At 46.7% G+C, this 27,391-nt stretch overlaps 2 protein-coding genes across 5 annotated transcripts in view; one reads left to right on the top strand and one right to left on the bottom strand.

Annotated features, from left to right (window-relative positions):
* The window catches only part of PDZD2 (PDZ domain containing 2), a 398,209-nt gene that overhangs the window by 97,244 nt on the left and 273,574 nt on the right, over nt 1–27,391 (bottom strand). For 3 of the 4 annotated variants that reach the window (XM_064375911.1, XM_064375912.1, XM_064375913.1), the window contains 4 exons: nt 25,625–26,126; nt 12,599–12,741; nt 7,450–7,582; nt 223–375 (listed from right to left, as the gene is read on the bottom strand). In XM_064375911.1, coding sequence (XP_064231981.1) covers nt 223–375; nt 7,450–7,582; nt 12,599–12,741; nt 25,625–26,126 — 931 coding nt within the window. Of the gene's footprint in view, nt 1–222; nt 376–7,449; nt 7,583–12,598; nt 12,742–25,624; nt 26,127–27,391 lie in introns of those variants that run through there. The other variant, XM_064375915.1, reaches the window with a different exon arrangement.
* LOC110568475 (guanine nucleotide-binding protein G(I)/G(S)/G(O) subunit gamma-5-like) lies at nt 20,181–20,670 on the top strand. The gene has a single exon (XM_064375757.1). It carries the CDS (start codon nt 20,224–20,226, stop codon nt 20,428–20,430), a length of 207 nt encoding a protein of 68 aa, XP_064231827.1. The 5' UTR covers nt 20,181–20,223; the 3' UTR covers nt 20,431–20,670.

Genomic DNA, 27,391 nt, shown 5'->3' with positions numbered 1-27,391 from the left:
GACTTTCTCATCTTACCATTTCAGTTTTTTCCTTAAATGAAAAATATCACCCTCACAGATTTTTCTCAAAGATTCTGAGAAAAACAGAGAGAATGCACTGGCATCTTTCCCATCATCCTGGTCTCTATCATACTATCTCGAGCCTTTATCCCATAATCCTGGTGCCCAGGACTCCAGGAAAATAGAATTCCAGCAGAAAGCCAGGAGCACAGAGCCACTTACTGCTCTCTGGACAGAAGAGCCGGTTCCTTCGTCCTCTTCCCCGTCTGCCTCCTGGTCTTCGTTATCGGTCCAAGAGGACACGTCTTCCACGGAGCTGGTCAGATCCGGCAAGCTCTTAGATGTTAACCTGAGGAGGTCCTCCGCGGAGCTTTCCTATGGGGACACAATGAAAGGCCCACCCATGAATTACTCCTCAGAACCAAGCAGTTCTTGAGGGCAACCTGGCACAGGCAAGCTACGTGCTCCCAACCCAAAGACTCTGTGGAGTAAATGTTCTGCTCCTCCAAGGTTACCACAAAGGTTGGGAGTGTGGACCCAATTTAAACCCAAACCCATTCCACCCCCACCACACCCCTGCCGCCAAAGAATGTGTGATTCTTAGCTGTTTCTTTCTTTCTTTCTTGTCTTTTTCTTTTGAGACAGAGTCTTGCTCCATTGCCCAGGCTGGAGTGCAGTAGTGTGATCTTGGCTCACTGCAACATCCGCCTCCCGGGTTCAAGTGATTCTCCTGCCTCAGCCTCCCGAGTAGCTTGGACTACGGGCATGAGCCACCACACCTGGCTAATTTTTGTATTTTCAGTAGAGATGGGGTTTCACTGTGTTGGCCAGGCTAATCTCAAACTTCTTACCTCAAGTGATCCACCTGCCCTGGCCTCCCAAAGTGCTGGGATTACAGGCATGAGCCACCATGGCCAGCCTTTAGATCAGCGTATACAAGCTCCCTGAACTTAAGATCCCTTTAAAAAAACAATTATATGTACATATACATACATACACATACACACACACACACACACACACACACATATATATATATATATTTTTTTTTTTGGTGGGGGGGATGGAGTCTTGCTCTATCACCCAGGCTGGTGTGCAGTGGCACAATCTTGGCTCACTGCAACTTTCACCTCTCAGGTTCAAGTGATTCTCCTTTCTTAGCCTCCTGAGTAGCTGAGACTACAGGCACGCGCCACCATGCCCGGCTAATTTTTTTGTATTTTAGTAGAGATGGGGTTTCACCACGTTAGCCAAGATGGTCTCAATCTCCTGACCTTGTGATCCACCCACCTTGGCCTCTTAACGTGCTGGGATTACAGGCATGAGCCACAATTATATATTTTTTATAGACAAAGTCTCATTCTGTCACCCAGGCTGACTGCAGTGGTGCAATCACAGCTCACTGCAACCTCAAACCTCTGGGCTCAAATGGTCCTCCTGCCTCAGCCTCCTGAGTAGCTGGAACTACAGGCATGGCTAACTTAAAAATTTTTTGTGGAGTCAAAGTCTCACTATGTTGTCCAGGCTGGTCTACAGCTCCTAGGCTCAAGCCATTCTCCTGCCTTGGCTTCCCAAAGTGCTGGGATTACAAGAGTGAGTCACCACCCCTGGCCCAGGATCCTTTGCTGGCCTCCCCTGGGCTGCTTTCAGGATGCTGTCTAAAGCCCTCATCGGCAGGTCAGCAGCATCTTCTAGAACAGCTTCTGCCCTGCTCTCCAAACTCGTCCCCGTCCACTCTCCCCACCAACCCACTCTGATGCCAGGCTGCCTTCCAAACCCTTCAGACTCTTCCTTGCCCACTGCCTTTTCCGCTGGCAGCTCCCTCTGTTGGGACCACCCTTCCTTTCATGACTGAGGCTCACGCAGGGAAGGCTTGAACACCTCTCCTTCTGAAAGCCCACCTTGGTCATCTCAGGAGCCACTCCATGTGCTCCTCCTTTCTTCTCTAAAGTCTTTGACTACTGCTTGCAGTGTGTCTAACTCCATGTGTCCATCTCCCCTGCATGTCTGAGAACTGCTCCCACCTAACACCATGTCCATTCACTGCTGTGTCCCTGGCCCTAGCCCAGAGCTCACAAATCCATCATCTCCTCCTCCCTGCTCCTGTGCTCATCTCCACAGCATACACTCATTAGAAAGAGATTCAGTTGGCTCAGCGCAGTGGCTCATGCCTGTAATCCCAGCACTTTGAGAGGGCGAGGTGGGTGGATCACCTGAGGTCAGGAGTTTAAGACCAGCTTGATCAACATGGTGAAACCCTGTCTCTACTAAAAATACAAAAATTAGCTGGGCATGGTAGTAGGCGCTTGTAATCCCAGCTACTTGAGGGACTGAGGCACAAGAATCCCTTGAACTTGGGAGGCAGAGGTTGCAGTGAGCTGAGACTATATCACTGTACTCCAGCCTGGGCAACAAGAGTGAAACTCCATCTCAAAAAAAAAAAAAGAAAGAAAGAAAAGAAAAGAAAAAGAGATTAGATTGTTGGTCAAATCAAAATGCCAGATAAAGTCTTTTCAATGAAGGCAGTCCTTGAACAACTCTTTTTTGAGATACAGTCTCGCTCTGTCACCCAGGCTGGAGTGCAGTGGAGGGATCTAAGCTCACCGTAGCCTCTGCCTCTCAGGTTCAAGCAATTCTCTTGCCTCAGCATCCTGGGTATCTGGGATTACAGGGACCCACCACCACACCCTGCTCATTTTTATATTTTTAGTAGAAATGGGGTTTCCATGTTGGCCAGGCTGGTCTCAAACTCCTGTCCTCAGGTGATCCTCCCACCTTGGCCTCCCAAAGTGCTGCGATTAGAGGCATGAGCCACTGCGCCCAGCCTTGAACAACTTTTAAAGGTTAACAAAAATACATGGAATCAGACTCTATTTATTATTTATGATTATTTTATAGAGACGGGGGTGGGTCTTGCTCTGTTGACCAGGTTGGTCTTTAACTACTGGCTTCAAGCGGTCCTCTCATCTTGGCCTCCCAAAGTGCTGGGATTACAGGCATAAGCCACCGCGCCCAGCCCCTTGAGATTTCATTTAATCCTTCTAATATCACCCTCAGGAGGTAGTTGCTGATTCTCACTGTACAGAGAAGAAAACTGAGAATGAGGAGAGGTAACAACTTGGTCGGGCCATGCAGCTTTTAAAGGGCTGTGCTGTTTAAGTCCAGGTGGGACTGCCTCCAGAAAATATACTGTTTCCTTGCATTTGACTCCATTTTAAAGAAAACGCGTATGTACATGTTGCAAACACATACAGACGTTCCCAGCTGGAAGGACACGCCAGTTAATGCACAGTAAGTACTACTGGTGGTATTATGAGAATTTCAGCAGCAGCATCATCTCTGCATTTTGGGGGGGTTGTCTGCATTTGATATAATACATACATATTACTTGTTAATAAAAACTGAGAGTGAAAAAAACAAAAAAGCAAGCAAGAGATCTGTACTGTTACATACTGCTTCCAGGAATATGAAAACTAACTTGTATATTTTGAGTTTATTCATTCAATAAAAACTTCCTTAGCTCATACTGTAAGCAACAATGTACTTGTGTGGAAACATGAGACATCCTCTCCACAATCAAGTAACTGCTGTATTTCCAAAACAATGCCTTAAAGTTTTGCAACAAAGTGACTATTACCGTAATAACAATAGTTACATTTTAGTTGTTCTTTACATTCAGCAAGTCAAAAGCTCTCCCCTTCCTCTTCAAGTGTGAAGATGCAAGAAAGCTTGTAAATTACTTGCTCTTGTTGGATAAAGAAGAGAAACATGTCAAGAGGTACCTGAAGCCTGTTATCTTTCTCCTCCTTGGATGGTGTAGGTGAAGTTTAGGAGCAGCAGGCAGCTGCTGTAGCAGTTTATTGCCTAATCGTAAAAATGAAGCTTATCTGAAGAAGTTAAAGGCATCACTCCTCCGAGGCCTGGGTCAGCTTTAGGAGCACAGCTCGGGACAGATGCCCAAGGGCCAATGGATTGAGAACTTGGAGGGGCCGCCATTCTTTGGCTCTGGAATGCTACTCGGCCCTACAATGACCCAAGCAAATGTCCCTAAAAGTCAAAGCCTCTAGTAGGAACACATTATCTTTTTCTAATAACATTGACTCTAGCATCCTTTATATTTTATTTGCATAAAGGCTGCTTGGTTCATGAGAAGCGGCATGAACTGTGAAGTCTGGTGCTCAGGCTAAAACCCGATTCTGGTTTCTACTGCGGTGTGACCTCAGGGCAAGGTAATTCACCACCTGGATGTTTGTTTGTGTGTTTTTGTTTTTTGAGACGGGGTCTTGCTCTGTCACCCAGGCAGCCGTGACCTCCTAAGCTCAAGCAATCCTCTTGCTTCAGCCTCCCAAGTAGCTGGGACTACAGGTGTGTGCTACCATACCTGGCTAAATTTTTTATCTTTGTGTAGAGAAGAGGTCTCACTATTTTGCCCAGGCTGGTTTTGATCTCTTAGGCTCAAGCAATCCTCCTCCCTTGGCCTCCCAAAGTGCTGGGATTATAGGCATGAGCCACCATGCCCAGTCCAGCCACTTGGAACTTAATACCATTCACTGAATAAAAACTAAACGGCCAGGTGCAGTGGCTCATGCCTGTAAACCCAGCACTTTGGGAGGCTGAGGGGGGCGGATCACCTGAGATTGGGAGTTCGAGACCAGCCTGAACAACATGGAGAAACCCTGTCTCTGCTAAAAATACAAAATTAGCCGGGTGTGTGGTGGCACATACCTGTAATCCCAGCTACTCAGGAGGTGGAGGTTGCAGTGAGCCAAGATTGTGCTATTGCAACAAGAGCAAAACTCTAGCTCAAAAAAAAAAAAAAAAGAACTAAAAGCACCTGGCACCCTATGGGCAGCTGGTACATGTAGCGTCCTTTCTTCCTCTAAGTCGATGAGTTGATGCGTCTCACAGAGAGCAGGCACCATCGAGGAACTAGTTTTCAAAGCCCTTCATTATTTGCTTTACCCATGAGTGGCCTTTTTTTTTAATCTTATGTTTTGTGTGTGTGGATAATGGCTTGACAAAGAAAAGCTATCCCCCTCCCCGTTTTTAAAACTAGCAGGAGAGGCTGGATGTAGTGGCTCATGTCTGTAATCCCAGCACTTTGGGAGGGTGAGGCGGGTGGATCACCTGAGGTCAGGAGCTTGAGACCAGCCTAGCCAACATGGTGAAACCGTGTCTCTACTAAAAATACAAAAAATTAGCCATGTGTGGTGGCGGGCACCTGAAATCCCAGCTATCAGGAGGCTGAGGCAGGAGAATCTCTTGAACCTGGGAGGCGGAGATTGCAGTGAGCTAAGATCGCGTCATTGCACTCCAGCCTGGGTGACAGGAGCAAGACTTTGTTTCAAAAACAAACAAAAGCTAACAGGAGAAGGACATCAGCACAAGAAATGAAGCTTTAGCAGTACATGGTAGAATGCCTGTGCAGGAATCCATGTTCTTCAGCACACGACATTGAAGAGGTCGGCTGTGTAAATCAAACAAGCTTTCTGTGTGTGTGTGTGTGTGTGTGTGTGTGTGTGTGTGTGTGTGTATGTGTCCATGTCTCAAAGATGCTATCAAACTCCCACTATAAAATGAGGAACTGGTTTCTCCTTCTCTTGTAGCATTTCCCTCCTTGTGGAATTCACCAGCTGACAAAGAGAATCCGGGGTTCGTCTGCTGCCCCATCCCTGGCGAGGGGCTACAGACAGCCCACAAGCAGACTCTATGGGTGAAGACATGCAGGGAGCACAATGGACTCAAGAGAAGGCCCCAGGGTGTCCTCTGGTATCTCTAGGAGGGGAGGAAGGGACGTATGAATAGATGGTGGTCCCACGTCTACCTCCAGGGACTCAGACGCCCACCCTTCCTGCCAAGTCTTCACCAGAGCTCTGCAGATAGATTCTCTTTGGAAGTCTGAGAGTCCAGGTCAAGGACCTGGGGTAAAAGGTATAAGGAAAGGAAAGCAGATTTATTTTTGGATAGCTCAAAATGTTCTTCTAATCTATTTGTTCAATATTCCAAAAATCAGCCATCAATCTTGCAATTCAAGGGGGAAAATACAAAGAAACCTATCACGCCAGGTTTGAAATAACAGCAGAGATCATGGAAAAAGGATTATCCATATTAGCACGAGCGTCATGTGGCAAAGGGCTAAGTGGGTGTGGCCTTGTCTTGTCCTTCCCGGCTGGAATTGGAACAAAGCCTCATGGCTCCACTTCACCAGCTCCTCGGCCACGCAGACTCTGCCCTAGTCTCATCAACGGTACATTAGCCCACAGCTCAGACACATAAGAGGCCAACACATCCTCTTTCTCACCATGGCTGTGAAGTCCTGCAGTCTTTAGCCAATGCTTCAAGAAGCAGATGCTGGCACCCAGAATTGGGCACTAGATGAAGGCACCGTAGGGTGGGAGTGAAAGAAGCTCTGGCCTGCCTGGGGCCTCAGGACGTGTGGAGGACCCATGAGAAGAGACAGCAGGGAGACAGGGGACAGACACTGGGCTGGGCGTTAGGGCCCAGGTCCTGGTGCAGCTGATGGCATCATGGCCTCTGTGAGACAGTAGGAGTCATGGAAGCTCTCCCCCACTGTCTCATTTGTAAATTATCTGGGCAAACAGGACTCACAACGCTTCCTCCAGCTCCAACACTCAGAGGCCACAAGTGAGAGCAGAAGCCAAGCCTGCCCTTGGCACCCCTGAGGCTCTCTCAACTGTCCAGGCTTCCACGTCTCCTCTGCAGCTCCTCCTGGAAGAGCTGCTGCTCTCTCCACATTGTCCTTCCTTCCATCTACCATTCTTACCTTTTCTTTAGTTATGTTCTTTCCTTTCCATCCCCATCACAGTGGTCCCCAACGTTTTTGGTACCAAAAACCAGTTTCATGGAAGACAATTTTTCCAAGAATGAGGGGGGTGAGGAGGATGGTTCTGGGATCAAACTGTCCCACCTCAGATCATTACACATTAGATTCCCATAAAGAGTGCGCAACCTAGATCCGTCACGTGTGCAGTTCACAATAGGGCTCGTGCTCCTATGAGAATCCAGTGCCACTGCTGATCTGATGGGAGGCGGAGCTCAGGAGGTAATGCTCACTCACCTGCCACTCACCTCCTGCTGTGCAGCCCAGTGGTCTAACAGCCACAGACCAGTACCCATTCACAGCCCAGGGGTTGCATGTGCCCTAACAAATACCTACAAAAACTCTTAAGGAAAGCCAAGTAACTAACTGCACTTTAGCTACGGGTCTCTGCATAGCATTGCCCTGTAGAAGCATGGCTGTTTCAATGGCCCAAGGTAAACAAGTGTGTGTGTGTGTGTGTGTGTGTGTGTGTGAGAGAGAGAGAGAGAGAGAGAGAGAGAGAGAGAGCGCATGCATGCGCACCAGACAGAGAAAGAGATAGGAGGTGGGGCTCAACCTCAGCTCACCACTGCCACAGTCATGAGTACCAAAAAACAAACATGACCTACCTTGCTGGCTACCACCAGCTGCACCATTCCCGTGGTGGAGCGAAGAATGGCCACCGCTTCCTCGTGGGAGAGCCCAACCAGTAAATGACCATTGATTACCAGCAGCTCATCTCCTAAGGACAGCCTGCCATCCCTAAGGAAACGGAGATGGGAAAAAAATCCCTTGTCAAGACATTCTGGCCTGAGAAGGGCCATTTTCTGGAGCTACTGAGGGTTGTGAGAAGGGACAGTCAAGACTGGGCTAAGGAGGATACTGTGATGGCCAGAGGCAGTTTGAGTGGGATTGCTTTATTCTTGGTGTCCAGATTCCCATCAGAGGAGTGAAAGCCTCCATGATTTCAGGCAGTGGCTCATTAATATGCAAAGTGAGGTCACTGCCCTACCTGGCATCAATGTCACTGAAACTCCCATCGAGGTGGAGATGGTGATAGAGGAACCAAGACCCCAAGGCTTTAGGAGAGCTGAGTCATTCTTTTCTTAATCCTACCTGCCACCCTGCCCTGACACAGAGTCACTGAGCTAAGCTCAGAAAGAGCAGAGGTATCCTAAGCCCACCTACATTTCTTTCCTAATGCACTGCCCTCCTCTCTTCCCAGGTGGCGCGACCCTGACCAGATGTCCTCTGGGGCACCTGTGGTTTACTACATGCGTCTGTGACTCCCAATGGAGCCATCAAGTCTCTCACTCTCCTCAGCACCTTGTTCTTTTTCTTTCTTTCTTTTTAAATATATATTTTCTTTTTTGTTTGTTTTTGAGACAGAGTCCCTTCTCTGTCATCCAGGCTGGAGTGCAGTGGCGTGATCCTGGCTCACTGCAGCCTGGAACTCCTGGGTTCAAGTGATCCTCCTACCTCAGTCTCATAGCTGAGTACTACAAGTACTATTTGTAGCAGTACTCATAGCTGAGTACTACAAGCTGGGACTACAAGTGTGTGCCACCAGGCCCGGCTTCAGCTCCTTTGTCATCCCTGAGTCTCTATAGCCAAGCTTCATATGCAGAAGGATAAATTTAAAAAAAAAAAAAAAAAAAAAAAGGAAAAGAACAAATAAACTGCCTGAAATGCTATTGCTGCAGGTATTAGACCTGGGCAACAAACACGGTGTACAAACATTTTGTTTCCTTCCTTAATTACATTATGGCTTACTGAGCTTTCTTCCCGCTGGCAGGAGACTCAGCTGTCACGGGGACTGCCTTCCCTAGGGTGGGTCAGGGCTCTGCATGGTGACTGTGCCGGAGCACTGGGCAGGCCCCTTTGATCGTGGTGAGTCCACAGTCCTGTGGATTCCACCAGAGCCTCCAGGGATCTGATCTCCCAGGATCCCAAAGGAGCCAGAGAAGGCTGAACGTGGGACAGGAAAGCTGGTGAGGCAGAGGGACCTTGAGCCTCGGAACCAACCGTACCCTCTAGATCAAGCTTGGCCAACCCACGGCCTACATGCAGCCCAGGGAGGCTTTGAATGTGGCCCAACACAAATGTGTCAACTTTCTTAAAACATGAGATTTTTTTGGTGATTTTTTTTTTAAAGCTTATCCGCTATCATTAGTGTTAAGTGTAGTTTATGTGTAGCCCAAGGCAATTCTTCTTCTTCCAGCATGGCCCAGGGAAGTCAAAAGACTGGATGCCCCTGTTTTAAAGGCTCACATCAGCACCCAAGGTGCTGCCATGAAACACAAGCATGTCCCCGACACGCCCAGAAACTCCATTTCTCTCCAATCTGCAGGCTCTCTCCTTGCTTTCCTTCCATGAATCAACTGACTTCTCTCCTTCCATCCTGACCTCCGCCATCCTGCCTTCAACAGCTTTTCTCTCACTTTCTGTCTCCTTCCTCTAGGGCATGCGCCACTGTCTTTTCCATGAATTTAGGCTTTAACAGAAGACAGGAGGCACCAGAGACTTTTGCTTGTCTCTATTTCTGTCCTTCAAAAATCGGTGAAACAGAGAAATGCTGAGGGCCCCACTAGCTGCCTGGAGTGCTGGGAGAAGGGGAACGGGAAAACCACAGAAGAAACGAACTGGGTTCTCAGATGTTGTGTGGGTGGGTCACTCAGGAGCTGCTTCCTATGGGAGGAGAGGGATTCAGGAATCAAGAATGCAATGGTTCAGACCAGTGTCCTGGGTTTACTTATCCAGAACACTACCAAGACCATTCCTATCCCTTGGGAGGCCAAGGCAGGTGGATCACAAGGTCAGGAGTTCGAGACCAGCCTGGCCAACATAGTGAAACCCCGTCTCTACTAAAAATACAAAAATTAGCTGGGCATAGTGGCATGTGCCTATAGTCCCAGCTACTCATGAGGCAGAGACAGGAGAATCGCTTGAACTCAGGAGGCAGAGGTTGTGGTGACCTGAGATCACGCCACTGCCCTCCAGACTGGGTGACAGAGTGACACTCCGTTTCAAAAAAAAAAAAACCCATCCCTTTTCCTATTTCCCTCTTTCGTATCTCTCATCTCCTGTTATTAACTAAAATGCCCTGCTTGTGAATCATACACCCCAGAGGCTCAAAGAGACACATACACAACTCCAGGCTAAGAATGAAAAGAAAATGATGAGACCCACCAGAAATGGCTCAGAGAGAAAACAGATAAGATCAGTTCCATGTAAGTTTATCTCTGGGCACAGGAATTTCCTTGCTAAAGACAGACTAGAATAAGACCTAGGATTAATGGGTAAGTGTCTATCTGACAAGAGCTCCTTAACACACATGCCATTTTGGAAGTTTAATAACGCTGTCTGGCGTAAAAACCACCTAAGGTCTTAATTCTTCAGTAATTACTACCGCCCAGACAACTAACAATTGCAGTTGATCTTGTCTCTACTCTAGTGATTAGCATCCTATTCTGTAATAAAAGAACTGATGAGCATAAAAGACTGTGCTGCTTTGTGCCCGGTTTTCCACTCTTCAGACTAACTACCTTCACCTCCTTCAACTGTACCTCAAGTGATATCCTTGTGTCCCCTCTCAAGCTTGGGCAGACCAGTACCAGTCTGGTTTGCCACAACCCTCTTAGAATCAGGGTACCTGAGCTGAACACCAAGTTCCAGATACAAGATGATCACCTCGCTCATCAACAAAACTCTCCCTTTATACGCCTACTATATATGTGTGGGCATACAACATACATACACGCCCCACCAGGCCTTGCAAACAGTAAACACCCTATGGTGCATGGAAGCAATTAGCTAGCAGTCAAGAGCCTGCCTCACATTTTGGGATAGCTACATCCTTCTTACTCAAAATAAACTGTTTTGCACATGCTCTAGCTAAACACTGTTACTCTTCCTACTTCAGATCATTGCTCAGATTAAAAAATAAGTTTTTGTTGGTTTTTTTTTTGAGACTGAGTCCCTTGCTCCATCACTCAGGCTGGAGTACACTGGCACAGTGATGGCTCATTGCAGCTTCAATCTCCCAGGCTCGTGATCCTCCCACCTCAGCCTCCTGAGTAGCTAGGACTACAGGAGTGTGCCACCATAACCAGCTCTTTTTTTTTTTTTTTTTAATTGAGATGAAGTCTCGCTCTGTTGTCCAGGCTGGAGGGCAGTAGCATGATCTCAGCTCACTGCAACCTCTGCCGCCTGGGTTCAAGCAATTCTTGTGCCCCAGCCTCCCAAGAAGCTGGGACTACAGGTGTGTGTCACTACACCTGGCTAATTTCTTTGTATTTTTCGTAGAGGCAGGGTTTCACAACATTGGCCAGGTTGGTCTCAAACTCCTGACCTCAGGTGATCTGCCTCAGCCTCTCAAAGTGCTGGGCTTGCAGGCACGCCTGGCTGCTATTTTGTTTGTTTTGTTTGTAAAGGCCAGGACTCACCATGTTGCCCAGGATGATCTTTTTTATTTTTATATATTTATTATGATTTTATTCTTCAACATGGAAAGGAGAATATATATATATATATTTTGAGACGGAGTCTTGCTCTGTCACCCAGACTGGGGTGCAATGGCATGATCTCAGCTGACTGCAACCTCCACCTCCCAGGTTCAAGCGATTCTCTTGCCTCAGCCTCCCAAGTAGTTGGGATTGCAGGCGCCCCCCAGCACCCCTGGCTAATTTTTGTATTTTTAATAGAGACGAGGTTTCACCATGTTGGTCAGGCTGGTCTTGAACTTCTGACCTCAGGTGATCCGCCTGCCTTGGCCTCCCAAAGTGCTGGGATTACAGGTGTGAGCCACTGTGCCTGGCCCTTTTTTATTTTTTATTTTTAGTTTTTGAGATGGAGTCTTGCTCTATCACCCAGGCTGGAGTGCAATGGTGCAATCTCAGCTCATTGCAACCTCCGCCTCCCAGGTTCAAGCGTTACTCTTGCCTCAGCCTGCCGGGATTATGGGTGTGTGCCACCACACTGGGCTAATTTTTTTATTTTTAGTAGAGGTGGGGTTTCACCATGTTGGCCAGGCTGGTCTTGAACTCCCGACCTCAGGTGATCCACCCATCTCAGCCTCCCAAAGTGCTGGGAATATAGGCATGCACCACTGCACCCGGCCAAGCTGGTCTTAAACTCCTGGGCTCAAGCAGTTCGCCTGCTTTGACCTCCCAGAATGTTGGGATTACAGGCGTGAGCTACCACAGCTGGCCTACAAAAGAAATTTTGAGGTATAAATTGTTTTCAGATTACAAGGAGAAAAAATCACATTTACTAAATTTCCTTTCCACATCTGTATGACAGAGATCCATGTATCTAAGTGTGCCTGAAATCCTGACAGACCTGACAGGTGAAGCCCCAAAGCATGAACTGTGGTCACATTGAAAACCAATCACTTTCCTGGTCATTAGTCAAGTCTTATGGGAGTTAAGATCTTAGGAATGTGTGGTTCTACTCAGCAGCATATTCCAAGTAGCCTCATATCGTCTCAGCAAGTTAGGATACATAACATTCACTTGAAACTAAAACTGGACTGTAAAGAGAGTCAATCTCTCCTTCTTGTTTTAGAAGATCCTGCAATATCCTCTGCAATTAGCCACTTCCTGTGCTCAGAGGTGTGTTCAATTAGAACCACATTTGCCCGGTTTCCTTTGCGCCAGCATAATCCTTATGAACTGTAATTACCAGGGCTTTGAACAAGTGGAAGGGCACCTGCACCAGTGGGGAGGGGGAAGGGAGGGAGAGGAGGTGGAGAGTTGCGGGGGGGAGTTATCTAGTCACCTGTGAGCGGCACCTCCTTCCTTCACTTGAGTGACAACGATAGCGTGAGGTGAGCGCTTTGATCCTCGGCCTCCACTAACCTGAATTCCCAGCCCATCCGATTCTTTGAGCAGCTCCATCTTCCATATTCGGCCAACTTCCTCCTTGGAAGAAAAAGTGAGCACACCGTGAAGGACGTTGACAGACACACAACACTGACACAGGAGAATGGAGCTGCCATGTCTGGCCAAATATCCATCACTTGTCAACAGGTGTCACAGATTATCACAGGAGAAAAGAATCCGGTGGACTGGATCCAAGTCTCTGGCTGGCAGTGCTGTCCAACAGAACTTTCTGTGTGACCATGGAAATGTTCTATATTTGAGCCATCCAATATGGAGCCACCAGCCACATGTGGCTACTGAGTGCTTGTGATGTGGCTAGTGACAACTGGGGAACTGAATTTTTTTTTTTTTTTTTTTTTTTTTTTCTTTGAGACGGAGTCTCACCCGTCAGCAGGCTGGAGTGCAGTAGTGAGATCTCAGGTCCTCACCTCAGTTCCTCCTGAGGAACTGAACTTTTAATTGAATTGAATTCTAATTAAATTTCAATAGCCACCTGTACTCCAGCCTGGGTGACAGAGCGAGACTCCACCACCAAACAAACAAACAAAAAACAAACAAATAAGACCAAAACCACCATATTGAATTGAATCTCAACTTTCTTAAAACATACAAATGAGACGTTTGGTAGAGAAACCAAAACAGAAAATTGATGAATCTGATACCCACTGCCATAGACACTGGTCTGCACATTCCCTAAATACATTTTAAAAATGTTTCAACCTCTATAAAAAAATCTTCTTTAAAAAAAAAACTAGGCTGGGTGCAGTGGCTCATGCCTTTAATCCCAGCACTTTGGGAGACCAAGGTGGGCAGATCACCAGAGGTCATGAGTTCAAGACCAGCCTGTCCAACATGATGGAACCCCATCTGTGCTAAATATACAAAATTAGCCAGGCATTGTGGCGCATGCCCCTAATCCCAGCTACTTGGGAGGCTAAGGCAGGATAATTGCTTGAACTTGAGAGATGGAGGCTGCAGTGAGCTGATACCAACCACTGCACTCCATCCTGGGTGACAGAGACTTCATCCCCCACAAAAACAAACAAACAAAACACACACACAAAAAAACAAAAAAACCCGACTAATCAATGCCTCTAAGCCATCTGATTTCTGATAGTCTTTCTACCTTGATTTATCCTCCACTTGTCTCATTTCACTCCAAGGACACACACATGTTCACTGCAAAACTGTTGACTTCTCCCAAGTCCTTAGCAATTCAGAGAAACGAAAGCAAAACCTTCCAAAGTGATTTACTTTGAGGTCTCACTTCAGACTCACCCCTGTAGCTCTTTGTAGGTCTAGTTATATGGGCCTGGGTCATAAGACATCCCTCAACATATGAAACAAAAGCCATCTGCTTTTAACATCCATCATGAAAAGTCCCATGGAACCATTAAGGTCCAACATGGACAAAGCCACCATCTCCCTAGAAATAGGCAACCTGCCTGCTCAAGCTGCTTGCAAAGGAGAAAGAATGTGAGGCATTTAGAAAATCTGAAATACACAGTCAGAAACTGAAATGAAACTTTATGCAGCAGTAAAAAAAAAAACCAGATGTTGCACAGTCACTGATGTGCAGCAACAGGAATGTCTGGGGAAATTATTAGCAGATACAGACCTGGTGGATCCCACACTCTTTCGGGTACGACACTGTTCAGCGGGGCTCTGCTATCCCAGGAACAGATACTCGTGCCAACTGTCTCCTCCATCCACTGACCACAGTCAAATGAAGCCTGTCTGGCCAAATGTAACTTCAGAAGTCACTGGCTTACCACAGTAGTTCATGAGCTTGTCAACAATCTCTATTTCATTCAATCACTTCATTTTGGACTCCACGGTTTTTGGTTTGCTGCCTCTAACCTCTGGAACACCTTTCCCTTCCCCATTCAGAGACATCCTCCCTGGCCTTTGAAGTCTCTTATTGCTCTACTACTTCCAAAAAGTCATCCTTGAGGATCAGTGCAACTGCCAAGATGGCAACATTCAACACTTACAGTGCATGAGGCCCTGTGGCCCAGCAGATACCACTGAAAAGAACAGAATCAGGATGTGCTGACTGGATATGGTCCTGGCCTGCTGGGCCCCCCACGCCGGCATAGGGAACAGCCTTGTGGCTGCCTCACAGCATGCTGGAGAGTAGGATGGCGGCTGGCTTTTTTTCCATGGAAGATATGCTTTGGCTGCTGGGGTCTAGAAGATGAGAGAGTGTTTCTTCCTGCCCCGGGACAGAAAAGCTGTGGACTTCTTTCCCAAGAGCATCAGGGACCATTATGGAGCCCAAAAATAAGACAATCCATTTGGATTTTAGCCCAAATTAGTAAAAACCTATTTGCCAGGCACGGTGGCTCACGCCTGTGGTCCCAGCACTTTCGGAGGCCGAGGAGGGCAGACCACGAGGTCAGGAGTTCCAGACCAGCCTGGCCAATATAGTGAAACCCTGTCTCTACTAAAAATAAAAAAAAATTAGCCAGGCGTGGTGATGGGCACCTGTAATCGCAGCTACTTGGGTGGCTGAGGCAGGAGAATCACTTGAACCTGGGAGGCGGAGGTTGTAGAAGATCACGCCATTGGACTCCAGCATGGATGACAGTGTGAGACTCTGTCACAAAAAAAAACAAACAAAAAACCCCCAAAAAACCCTATCCATCCTCCTTACTAGTATACATCATCATTCTTTTCCTCTTTTCCCCTCCTCTTTGTTAAACAAAACATGTATGTATGGTTAACAGAGGACATGACAATACTAGGTACATTCCTAATTTTTAAATGCTTTTAGAAGTAGGACTTGTGACAAGAAACAAGGAAAACTATGTTCATGGGAACAGAATGTCAGCTCGAAGCATATACACACTTAGAAGAGCTCAAGACACCTTCTATCAAGAGCGCCCACATATCCACTCCACTTGCCTGCTCCAGCCCCAAACCACAAAACTCATTAAAAACAAAGTCATGCAAAACACATAACTAATAAAATTGGCTTCAGAGGGCAAAAATCACCAATCTGTAATAGGGCTCCCAACTACACTAGTCAAGAAACAGATTCTGTAACGTAATTTTTTTTTTCTTTTCAAAATTGAAAGTAGGAAATAGGAAGGGGGTGTCCAAAGAAATTAATACAAGTTGCCTTGCCTTGAAATTTCTGATCATCTAATGAGGGAGTTCAGAGGACTAAAAAGGAAGATACAAGCAGCAAGAAATAGATGTTAGCAGTTGGGGGGGTTTTTTGTTTGTTTTTTAAGACAGGGTATTGGTCTGTCACCTGTGCTGGAGTGCAGTGGTGCAATCTCAATTCACTACAATCTCTGCCTTCTGGGTTCAGGCGATTCTCCTGACTCAGCCTCCCGAGCAGCTGGGATTACAGCCATGCACCACCACATCCACCCGGCTAATTTTTGTATTATTAGTAGAGACGGGGTTTTACCACATTTACCAGGCTGGTCTCGAACTCCTAACCACTGGTGATCTGCTTGCCTAGGCCTCCCAAAGTGCTGGGATTACAGGCATGAACCACCATGCCTAGCTCCTTAGCAGTTTTAGCCATACAATTATCAGGGTTTTTTTTCTTTTTTTTGAAATGGAGTTTCACTCTTGTTGCCCAGGCTGGAGTGCAATGGCATGATCTTGGCTCATTGTAACCTCTGCCTCCCAGGTTCAAGTGATTCTGCTGCGTCAGCCTCCCAAGTAACTGGGACCACAGGCATGCACTACAGGCTTGGCTAATTTTGTATTTTTAGTAGAGACGGGAATTTCACCATGTTGGTTAGGCTGGTCTTGCACTCCTGACCTCAAGTGATTCCCCTGCCTTGGCCTCCCAAAGTGCTGGGATTACAGGCGTGAGCCACTGTGCCTGGCCCACAATTGTCAGTTTTATATGTATCTGCCTAAAGCAACATTCAGTAAAAAATAAAATCAGTGTCTGACATTTATTAGGCTAAAACTGGTACTGGCCAAAAACCAACAGGCTAACTTAAATGTAATGGTATTAAGGATACTTCCAACTGTCTCCTTAACAATTCCACTTGAGTATCTCATATATACCTTAGTACAATCAAAACTAGACTTTTTTCCTCTCTTACTTCTGGCTTTCCCACCTCAATGAAAACAGCATTATCCTCTACTCACGCTAAAGATGATCCACAAGCCAAAAGCCTTTGAGATATCTTTGATTCCTTCTGTTTCATCTCCCACATCTGAACCATGAGCACGATCTACAGAGTCAACTTCCAAAATAGATCTCACATCCACCAACTGCAGCTCATCTCCCTGCTCCCTTACCTCCCCTTGTCAAAGTGACCAGCATCTTTAGCTTGAGTGACCACAATAGCCTCCAGTTTGGTCTCCCTTTTTTCACCTCCTACAATCTATTATTCCCCATCAAACATCCGATGAGAACGTTTAAAAAACATAGGCTACAGGACAGGTGCGGTGGCTCATGCCTGTAATCCTAGCACTTTGGGAGGCTGAGGTGGGTGGATCATGAAGTCAGGAGTTCGAGACCAGTCTGGACAAGATAGTGAAACCCCATCTCTACTAAAAACAAATACAAAAAATGCCAGGCGCAGTGGCTCATGCCTGTATTCCCAGAACTTTGGGAAGCCGAGGTGGTGGATCACAAGGTCAGGAGTTTAAGCCTGCCCAACACGGTGAAACCCTGTCTCTACTAAAAATACAAAAATCAGCTGGGCATGGTAGTGCATGCCTATAGTCTCAGCTACTCAGGAGGTTGAGGCAGGAGAATTGCTTGAACCTGTGAGGTTGGAGGTTGCAGTGAGCCCAGATGGTGCCACTGCACTCTAGCCTAGGCGGCAGAGTGAGACTCCATCTCAAGAAAAAAAAAATACAAAAATTAGCCAGGTGTGGTGGTGGGCGCCTGTAATCCCAGCTACTCAGGAGGCTGAGGCAGGAAAATCGCTTGAACCCGGGAGGTGGAGGTTGCAGTGAGCCGAGATGGTGCCACTGCATTCTAGCCTGGGTGACCGAGCAAGACTCCATCAAAAAAAACAAAACAAAACAAAACAAAAAACCACAGGCTGTGTTGCACTCAGCATAAGCCCTCCAAGACCTTCCCACTGGACCGACAATAAGGTTCAAACTCCATGGTGGCATGCGCGAACCTCTGTCAGCAGCCCTGCCCACTCCTCCTGAATGGTCTCCTGGTGCCCGCTCTTTTTTCCTGGAACAGTCTATCACTCCTGCCTAAGGGCAGCTGCTTTTGCTGGTTCTTCCCTGGGAACATTCTGCCCCAGACTGTACAGGCTGCCCTTTTCCGACACCCAATCCTCAGCTCAAACATCGCCTCTGTACTGAGATCTTCCTGCTCTGACACCCAACATCGACCAGGCCCCTGCCCATGACACTGCCCGGCCAGCTTTCACTTCATCCTGTTTTATTTCATTTACTCGTCACCATCTGATGCTGTGATTAGTTTATTTGCTGATTTATCGTTTGTGGTATGCCATCAATGCTGTGAGATAGGAACCTCATCTGTCTTGTTTACCAACCAGTTCTCTAGCAATGAGAATGGTGTCTACCACATAATAATGATAGCCCATAAATAGCACCGAATGAACAGATAGAGAATGTTTATCCACTAATCCTGCAGTTCAATGACGGTCATTGCGACTGAGGTTAAGAAGCTCACACAGATGGGAGATCTGCTTGCCAGTGTTCAATGTGTGAACCCTAGTCCAACCGGAGAGACTGAGTTCTGCAACAGACCCTGTCTAGACAGATGGTTTGGCCATTTGTTTTCTTTTACATTAGCTTAAAGGGCAACAAGACTCTGTCAGCCTATTGAGAAGAAGCCAAACCCTGAAAAACTGGATGCTATGGACTACTGCACTAATGTTGGAGTGTTACCCTTTCCTGTAAACTGCCAATTACTGTGTGAGTTCACACAAGCATCCCTTCACTAAAGCCAACGAAGGGATTTGTTTACCAGAACAGGAGCGGTGCATTAAAGGGAGCTGTCTCACAGCATTTAAATGACCTCATTACTGCTGGAACCAAAAATAAAACTTTACAACAGCATCTTTGCCCCAAATGTGAGAAGACACAATCCAACCAGAATCCAGCTGCAGTCAGTGCTCTGGCTCTAGTTGCAAACCTTTTCTGAAACCGTTTGCTTACCCCTTATTTGGAATGATCAGTAAGACATATGTGATCATGTCAGAGCTGGAAGTCCCTTAGTCATCAGACCAAAATGTTCGGCTTATAAGTGAGAAGACAGAAGCCCAGAGAAAGGCCATGGCAGCCTGAAGACCACAGTGCTGGGGATGGCAGGTCTGAGGCAGAAACTCCGGGTCCCATCTCCCAGGGCCAGTACTCTTGGGGCCTTGATTAATAGCTACAGAGCACCTACAGGTGCAAGGCACTGAGCTAAGACTGGAAATAAAGACAAAGAAGGCCCCGCCCTGCACTATTCACAATAGCAAAGATACAGAATCAACCTAAGTGTCCGTCAATGGCTGGCTGGATAAAGAAAATGTGCTATGCATCAGGCTAGGTGCAGTGGCTCATGCCTGTAATCCGGCACTTTGGGAGGCGAAGTGGGTGAATCACTTGAGGTTAGGAGTTCGAGGCCAGCCCAGCCAACATGGTGAAATCCCATCTCTACTAAAAATACAAAAAAATTAGCTGGGCATGGTGGCGTGTGCCTGTAATCTCAGCTACTTGGGAGGCTGAGGCAGGAGTATCACTTGAACCTGGGAGGTGGCGGTTGCAGTGAGACAAGATCACACCACTGCACTCCAGCCTGGGTGACAGAGTGAGATTTCATCTGAAACAAACAAGAAAGAAAATGTGTGGCTGGGTGCGGTGGCTCACGCCTGTAATCCCAGCACTTTGGGAGGCTGAGGTGGGCAGATCATGAGGTCAGGAGATCGAGACCATCTTGGCCAACAAAGTGAAATCCCATCTCTACTAAAAATACCAAAAAAATTAGCTGGGCGTGATGGCAGACGCCAGTAGCCCAGCTACTTGGGAGACAGAGGCAGGAGAATTGCTTGAGCCCAGGAGGTGGAGATATAAGCGAGCCAAGATTGCGCCACTGCACTACAGACTGGGCGACAGCGCAAGACTGTCTCAAAAAAAAAAAAAGAAAGAAAATGTGGTATATACCACAGAATACTCCTCAGCCATAAAACAGAATGAAATCATGTCTTTTGCAGCGACATGCATGGAACTGAAGGCATTACACTCAGTGAAATAACTCAGGGACAGAAAGTCAAACAGTCCATGTTCTCACTCAGAAGTGGGAGGTGAACACTGGGTGCCCATGAACCCACAGAGTGGGGAATCACAGACACTGGAGACTGCAGAGGGGAAGTGGGCTGAGAGATGAAAAATAACCTATGGGGTACAATGTTCACCATTCAGGTGATGGGCACGTTCAAGCTGGAAATTCACCACTACATAAGGTATGCATTGAAGAAATCTGCACCTGCATTTCCCAAATATATAAAACGTTTTTAAAAATGAGGACCCACCGACCCACGAATCGGCGCAGCCCTCCAGTACACCATGCCTGGCTCCTCCGGCGTCGCCGCTATGAAGAAAGTGGTTCACCAGCTCCGGCTGGAGGCCGGGCTCAACTGCGTAAAAGTTTCCCAGGCAGCTGCGGACTTGAAACAATTCTGTCTGCAGAATGCTCAACGTGACCCTCAGCTGACTGGAGTATCTTCAAGTACAAATCCCTTCAGACCCCAGAAAGTCTGTTCCTTTTTGTAGTTAAAATGAATCTTTCCAAGCCTTCCCAAATCACTTCTTACGATCCAGTGAATATTCAAGAGCGCTCCATTTGAAGCCTGTACAAAAGCTTATCCCTGTAACACTTGTGCCTTAATATACAAACTTCCACTTCTGTCAGTCCTTAACATCTACCTCTCTGAATTTTCATGAGTTTCTATTTCACAAGGGTAGTTGTTTTATATACACTGGCAGCGGCATACAAAAAAACTTAGTATGAAAGGTTAAAAAAAAAATCAAAGGTGCTGCTCTTAAAGTCCACTGGGGACACAAGCCAAATGGTACCTGTAACACATGGAGCTCGGGCATCAATAAAGAGCAGCAGAGGGTACCACAGGAGACGGAAGAGGAGATGGCTAAAGACAGAGCAGGTGGTGGGAGTGTCACGGAGGCCTCCTAGAGGATGGTGTCTTGAGGGTGTCCCCCACGAAAGGTAGAGGCTAAGTGATGCAGGAGAGGGTAGGAGAACCCGGGTAGTGACAGCAGTACTCACACGGCTCAGGCGACAGTAAGCATGGTCTTTGAAAAAGCTTGCAGTGTATTCACTCCAAATCAGGGAAGAAAGCAGTAAGAACTGGACATCAGGGATAGCTTTCAGACGGGGGTGAGTCACCAGAAGAGATAGGCCATGAAAAGCTTGCAACTTTCAGCCCCATCCCCCCATCTTTTGGAGTCAGGGGAGAAATGCTGGATTTTGAGTTAACAAATGATCATGCCTTCAGCATGAAGCCTTCATACAAATCCCTAGAGTATGGGGTTCGGAGAGCTTCCAGGTTGGTGAATACATCCACGTGCTAGGAGGGTGATGGGCCCCCCTCGCTCCCACCTCCACAGGGACAGAAACGCCTGTGCTGGGAACCCTCTGGACCTCATCTTATGTAATTCTCCATCTGTATTCTTTATTATATAATACACCGGTAAAGGTAAAAAAAAAAAAAAAGCAGTGAGAGATGGAGGCAGACAGTTAAGCAGGGATCAGATAATAAAGGGCCTTGAGGCCAGGTGCAGTGGCTCACACCTGTAATCCCAACACTTTGGGAGGCTGAGGCGGGTGGATCACAAGGTCAGGAGTTTGAGATCAGTCTGGCCAACATGGTGAAACCCCGTCTCTACTAAAAATACAAAAATTAGCTGGGCATGGTGGCAGATGCCTGTAGTCCCAGCTACTCGGGAGGCTGAGGCAGGAGAATCACTTGAAGCCAGGAGGTGGGGGTTGTAATGAGCTGAGATCACGCCACTATACTCCAGCCTGGGCAACAGAGCGAGACTCTGCCTAAAAAATAAATAAAAGGCATTGAATAACATGCCAACGTGTTTGGTACCAACTAAGAAGGCAAAGCAGACCCACCCAATGGGTTTCTGTGCCAGTGGAAGTATGTGTGTGCACACACATGTATGTTGTGCACCCATGTGTATGTATGTGAGTAATGAGATGTGCTGTTTAGAAAGGTCCCTCTGGTGGCAGTTGGGACAGTGGATGGATGGGACAGGAATGGGGGTGATGACCCAGGCAGGGGAGTACTATGACAGCCCAGGGGGGATATGAAAGAGCCTGGCCCTAACCTGAAATTATGGGAGTGAAGAGAGGTGGGTTGAGCTGCAGGATGTCAAAAGGAATTGGAGTCGACGGGACTTGGTGAATGACCAGACGTGGCAGAAGGGAGCGGGCAGCGCTTCAGGTGACTCCAAGATGACCAGCTGTCCTGAGGGTTTCCCAGGATTTTCAGTGAGAAACCAGGGAAAGTCCTGGACAAACCAGGATGGTTGGTCATCCCCAATGAATCTCATGAAACTTCCAGCTCGGGCAAACTTTGTGGACAGTAAGAGCTAGAACACTGGAGTGGGCTCAGGGGGTATGGGAAAGGGATGCACTGAGTTTTAGGCATGACGTGAAATATCCAAGATGGAGACATCCTGCAGGCAGTGGTCACAAAACTCAGGGGCTCAGGAGCGAGCTGAAGGCTCAGACGTGGACTTGGGAGATGTCGCCATGTAGGTCAGTGTAAGTTCACCCAGTGACCAAGGGGCCTTCCTGGAAAAGGACTATCCTCAGGCTGCTGCTCATCAGGAAGATGTTCTGAGTGTGACGCTCCTTCTGAGTGTCCTACCTGTTTCTGCAGATGCAGGTCCAGGCAGCCTGCATGAGGTCTCTGCTGAATGATTTACAGAGGCGGCACAGGAAAAAGGGCTGGTACTGTACAGGGTAGATTATAGGGAAAGACCACAAATGGACCCACAGACATACCCATGTCAGTCATGAATAAACTCGCCTGATTGGCAAGTGGTAGGACTATTTTTTTATTTGCCATGTGACATTTGGTTGTATTCATTTTCAACATGTAGCATTACAAAAACACATTACATTCTATGTAAGCCAACTTGCAAAAACTGTCATTTTAGAGGAGTAAAGATCTTTGCTAAGAAGGTAATGAGGGGCCTGGCGTGATGGCTTACACCTGTAATCCCAGCACTTTAGGAGGCCGAGGCAGGTGGATCACCAGAGGTCAGGAGTTCAAGATCAGCCTGCCTAACATGTTGAAACCCCTTCTCTATTAAAAAAAAAAAAAAAAAAGTAATGAGGAACTTTGAACTCATGTCTAAAATAGTTTGTCTATATCCTAGGAGATTCTGTTTTAGAAGATAAATCCAACTTTGTCTTTTTAAATAGTAATCTGCTTGTATATGTATTATTGTGTGTTAACGTTTTATAGAAAATATTATTTTTAAAAAAGAGAAATTTGTTTAAAGTAAATATATTTCCTGTTGGTCGGTTAAGAGTGAACAGGATGGAAAAGGAAAGACTGAGGATTCCTTTTAATGTAACACTGTCTTAGAACAAGAAACAGTCTATGAAAAAGAAGTACCTGACAAACAAAAATGGTCTGAATCACTATGAGCTTTTCTGTAATTTATTAGGTTTCTGCAGATATATTAAATCATCAGTAACACAGAAATGGAAAAATACTGACATGTTTAAGCTCCATTATTCAAATGGAATAAAAATTTTTCCCCCAAAGGCTTACGAGGTAAATAGCCATTTTCTGTTTTTCTGGAAATTTCATTTTAGCATGACCTTGGTCTCTATCTTGGAGTAAAAATAAAAATCCCAAGAACCTAAACAATCTTGTGTGAAGGTCTACTGGTTCCAATTTGGGTGCCCCCAGAATGTGGGGGAAAGCTGTGAAAAGCTACTTTTTGCCAACCCTATTAATCCTGGGCAAATGCACCTAATAAGATAATTTTATGGTTGAAAAGGGTGCTAAAATATTTGTGCCTGAGAAGATGTGTGGTCCATTCTGATTTACCAAGACAAAGAGTATGATCCAGAGCCGATAATCAGAATATGAATTATAAAGTCACAAAGAATACAAATTCCAGATGGCAAGTCTCCCCTCTCTACAGGCATATGGCTTTTTAGAAAAATGGTCAAAGGGAATAGATCACACTTTGTTTTTTTCTCACTATTTATTTATTTATTTTTGAGATAGAGTCTCGCTCTGTCGCCTAGGCTGGAGTGCAGTGGTGCAACCTCTGCCTCCCAGGTTCAAGTGATTCTCCTGCCTCAGCCTCCCAAATAGCTGGGATTACAGGTGTGTGCCACCATGCTTGGCTACTTTTTGTATTTTTAGTAGAGACAGGGTTTCACCATATTAGCCAGGGCGGTCTTGAACTCCTGATCTTGTGATCCACCCACCTCGGCCTCCCAAAGAGCTGGGATTACAGGAGTGAGATATACCATGTTTTTTTTTTGATCCTTAATCCTTTTGGGGGGAACTCATAAAACTCGTAGCAAATCAATGGAGACATCAATTTTTTTCTTATTCACACATTCCATTTACAAATAATGCCTTCTCTGTGTCCAGCTTCATGAAGATCATCCAGCTCCTCAAATGAAAGAACATAATCTCTTGAGAGAGGGGTTATTCTAATTCTTTTCAACCCATTGTACATGTGGCTACAATGGCAGAAATCACACTTACTCCTGGGGTGCCATTTCCCAGCAGCCAACACTCAACTTCATACTTTTTTTTCTGTTTTAAGACAGGGTCTTGCTCTGTTCACCCAGGCTGGAGTGCAGTGGCGTAGTCTTGGCTCACTGTAAGCTCCGCCTCCCAAGCTCAAGCCATCCTCCCACTCAGGTCCCCAGCTAATTATTTTGTATTTCTGGTAGAGACAGGGTTTCACCATGTTGCCCAGGTTGGTCTCACACTCCTGAGCTCCAGCGATCCGCCATCCTTGGCCTCCCAAGGTGCCGGGATTACAGTCATGAACCACTGCGCCAGGCCTCAACTTGATACTTCTATGCCCATTTTTGATCTTTGTAACTTTCTCTTTCACCCCAGAGCGCAACTCCCGAGTAAGAGAAGAAACCAATCAGTACCCACATCGGCAGTTTATCGTTTCAATTGAGTCTGCAGGAATATCCGCCAAGAAGATTCTTGAATGAATGTGTCTACCCTAAAGAAACGTAACTCTCCTAAGACAGAATGTTGGTTATAATGAGGGAGACCATTTGAGGCTAGAAGCTTACCCCTTACCATTCAGAATACACCTAAAGGCAAAGCAGGTGTGGTAACCAACTTTGACCCTCACAGCTGGATTTCATAGTATCACAGATTTTTGTGAAGCTTCCAAACTTCCTTAGAATTCAGCAATGTAATGACACAATCTCATGAAAACATCACCAATTTTGAACTGCTAAAAATAAAAGCAGATGCTTCCCTGTGTATTGAATACCCTTCCTGTGTAATACTGAGGCTTAGATGTTTGTGATATCAACTGTCACCAGGAATTCTTGGCCTTGCAGCAATAATTCCACTAGTGACAGCAGAGATAAATAATGATGCAGCTAAGTACTTTATCTGGAACTCACATGACTCAAATTTTACACAGAAGGCTTGAGTTTTCCACTTAGGATCACTGACTAGCTCTTCATTTACGTAGGATAAAATGACTGGAGTTTTGTCATTCTCTGATCACTTATCTTAATGGATTTGTTGGTTTCTCAATGCGAGGTCATCTTAGATGTATTTTTTAAACCTTAAAAGCAACTTCAAACAATATTTCTTTTAAAATTCTGAGCCCAGCTTGTATTTCCCACATGGGCTGGGCTTCAAAAACCAACAAACACCCACAATAATTAAAATTCTGATTCCACAATCAAACCAAAGCTTACCCGTGCCAGGCAGTCACTCGACTGGAAGTCCGTCTTCCCACCTTTTGAGAAGCGGCGTTTGTCATTGCTTGTGGTCAGAGGAGCATCTGTCTTTGGAATTCTCTGCTCTGTCCCTCTGTCCACTTCTGACCTCTCTAGATGGGGTCCAGCCACCTCCTTGAGAGAATCTGGACCATTTTCTAGCTGAAAGACATGGCCATTTCCAAGTTTAGGGTCAGGGCTGTTCTCCAGCTCAGCGCTGGGGTCACTGGACACCTCACAGCTAGTGCTGCCCTTGGACTCTTCAGGGGCCTTGTTGGCAGGCGGCCTGGAGATGACCCCAAACTTTCTGGTTCTTTTCCCCTTTTTCGCAGTTCGGTCACCCAACTCCAAAGTAGGTGTCTCTCCTGGTTCAGAGCTGTTGCTGCTGTTGCCATTATAAGTGGAGTGGGCTTTGTGCTTAAAGCGACGCAGCATGATCAGGTAGATAAAGCCGCCATTCCAGCACTGCTCAGCCAGGTAACTGTAACAGACAGAGAGGCGGCCAGTTAGAACCCACACACCCTTCCTGGACAGCACAGCAGACCGAGGAATTCAAGGGTCCGTACAGGACCCAAGTGACAACAAGTTGGCCAAAGGACTGAGGTACTAAGCTCCCTAAAGAGGTTCAACACCCAATTCATTTTTTTAATCTGTGTAATAACTGGTGCAAAAAATGATCCCCCAATTCCCAAAACAAACACAAAACCCCAAGAACTAGAAATTACTAATTTAAGTACCACAGGATCAGGAGCTGGAGGAGGATTTTTCTAGGAACACAGCCAATGCTAACATATCATTAAAAAACAAAATTCTTGGGGAGGGGAGGGACAGCGGGGTGGGGGGGCAGGGCGGATGGGGAGGGATCACACCAGGAGAAATGCCTGATGTAGGCAACCGGGGAGAGGGGGGGTGGATGTGGAACGTATGTACTTATGCAACAATCCTGCAGGATGCGCACGTGTACCCCAGAGCCCAAAGTACAAAAAATAAATAAAATAAAATAAAATTCTCCTTCGCTCCAACCATTTCTTGCATCAGAATTATGCTAGGCGCCCATTCATCTAGTTCCAATGGAATGAAACTATGAGTCCCCAGAGTAACGAATGGAGAGCATGGATTGGGGAAAGTGTCAAGTTCTGCTCTTAGGGGCAAATAACACCACAACGGGAGCCTAGGCCTCACTGAGTAGGGGTCACAGTGTTGGCTGGTATTAAAAGGCAACTGGTGAGGCCGGGCATGGTGGCTCATACCTGTAATCCCAGCACTCTGGGAGGCTGAGGTGGGCACATTATGAGGTCAGGAGTTCAAGACCAGCCTGGCCAACATGGTGAAACCCTGTCTCTACTAAAAAATACAAAAATTAGCTGGGCGTGGTGGAACATGCCTGTAATCCCAACTACTGGGAGGCTGAGGCAGGAGAAATGCTTGAACCAGGACCTGGGAGAAGGAGGTTGCAGTGAGCTGAGATGGTGCCACTGCATTCCAGCCTGCGTGACAAAGTGAGATTCCATCTCAAAATGGAAAAAAAAAAAAAGGCAACTGGTGGCCGGGTGCAGTGGCTCACACCTGTAATCCCAGCACTTTGGATGGCCAAGGTGTGCGGACTGCTCTAGTCCATCCAGGGGTTCGAGACCAGCTTGGGTGACATGCAAAACCCATCTCTACTAAAAATACAAAAATTAGCCCAGCATGGTGGCCTGTGCCTGTAATCCTAGCTACTCGGGAGGCTGAGGCAGGAGGATCGTT

The sequence above is a fragment of the Aotus nancymaae genome, unplaced genomic scaffold, assembly GCF_030222135.1.
Source record: "Aotus nancymaae isolate 86718 unplaced genomic scaffold, 86718_ANA_hifiasm-v0.15.2.pri h1tg000014l, whole genome shotgun sequence".
Taxonomy (NCBI): domain Eukaryota; kingdom Metazoa; phylum Chordata; class Mammalia; order Primates; family Aotidae; genus Aotus; species Aotus nancymaae.
The sequence above is the reverse complement of the archived record's forward strand: the minus strand, read 5'-3'. Positions and strand labels throughout refer to the sequence as shown.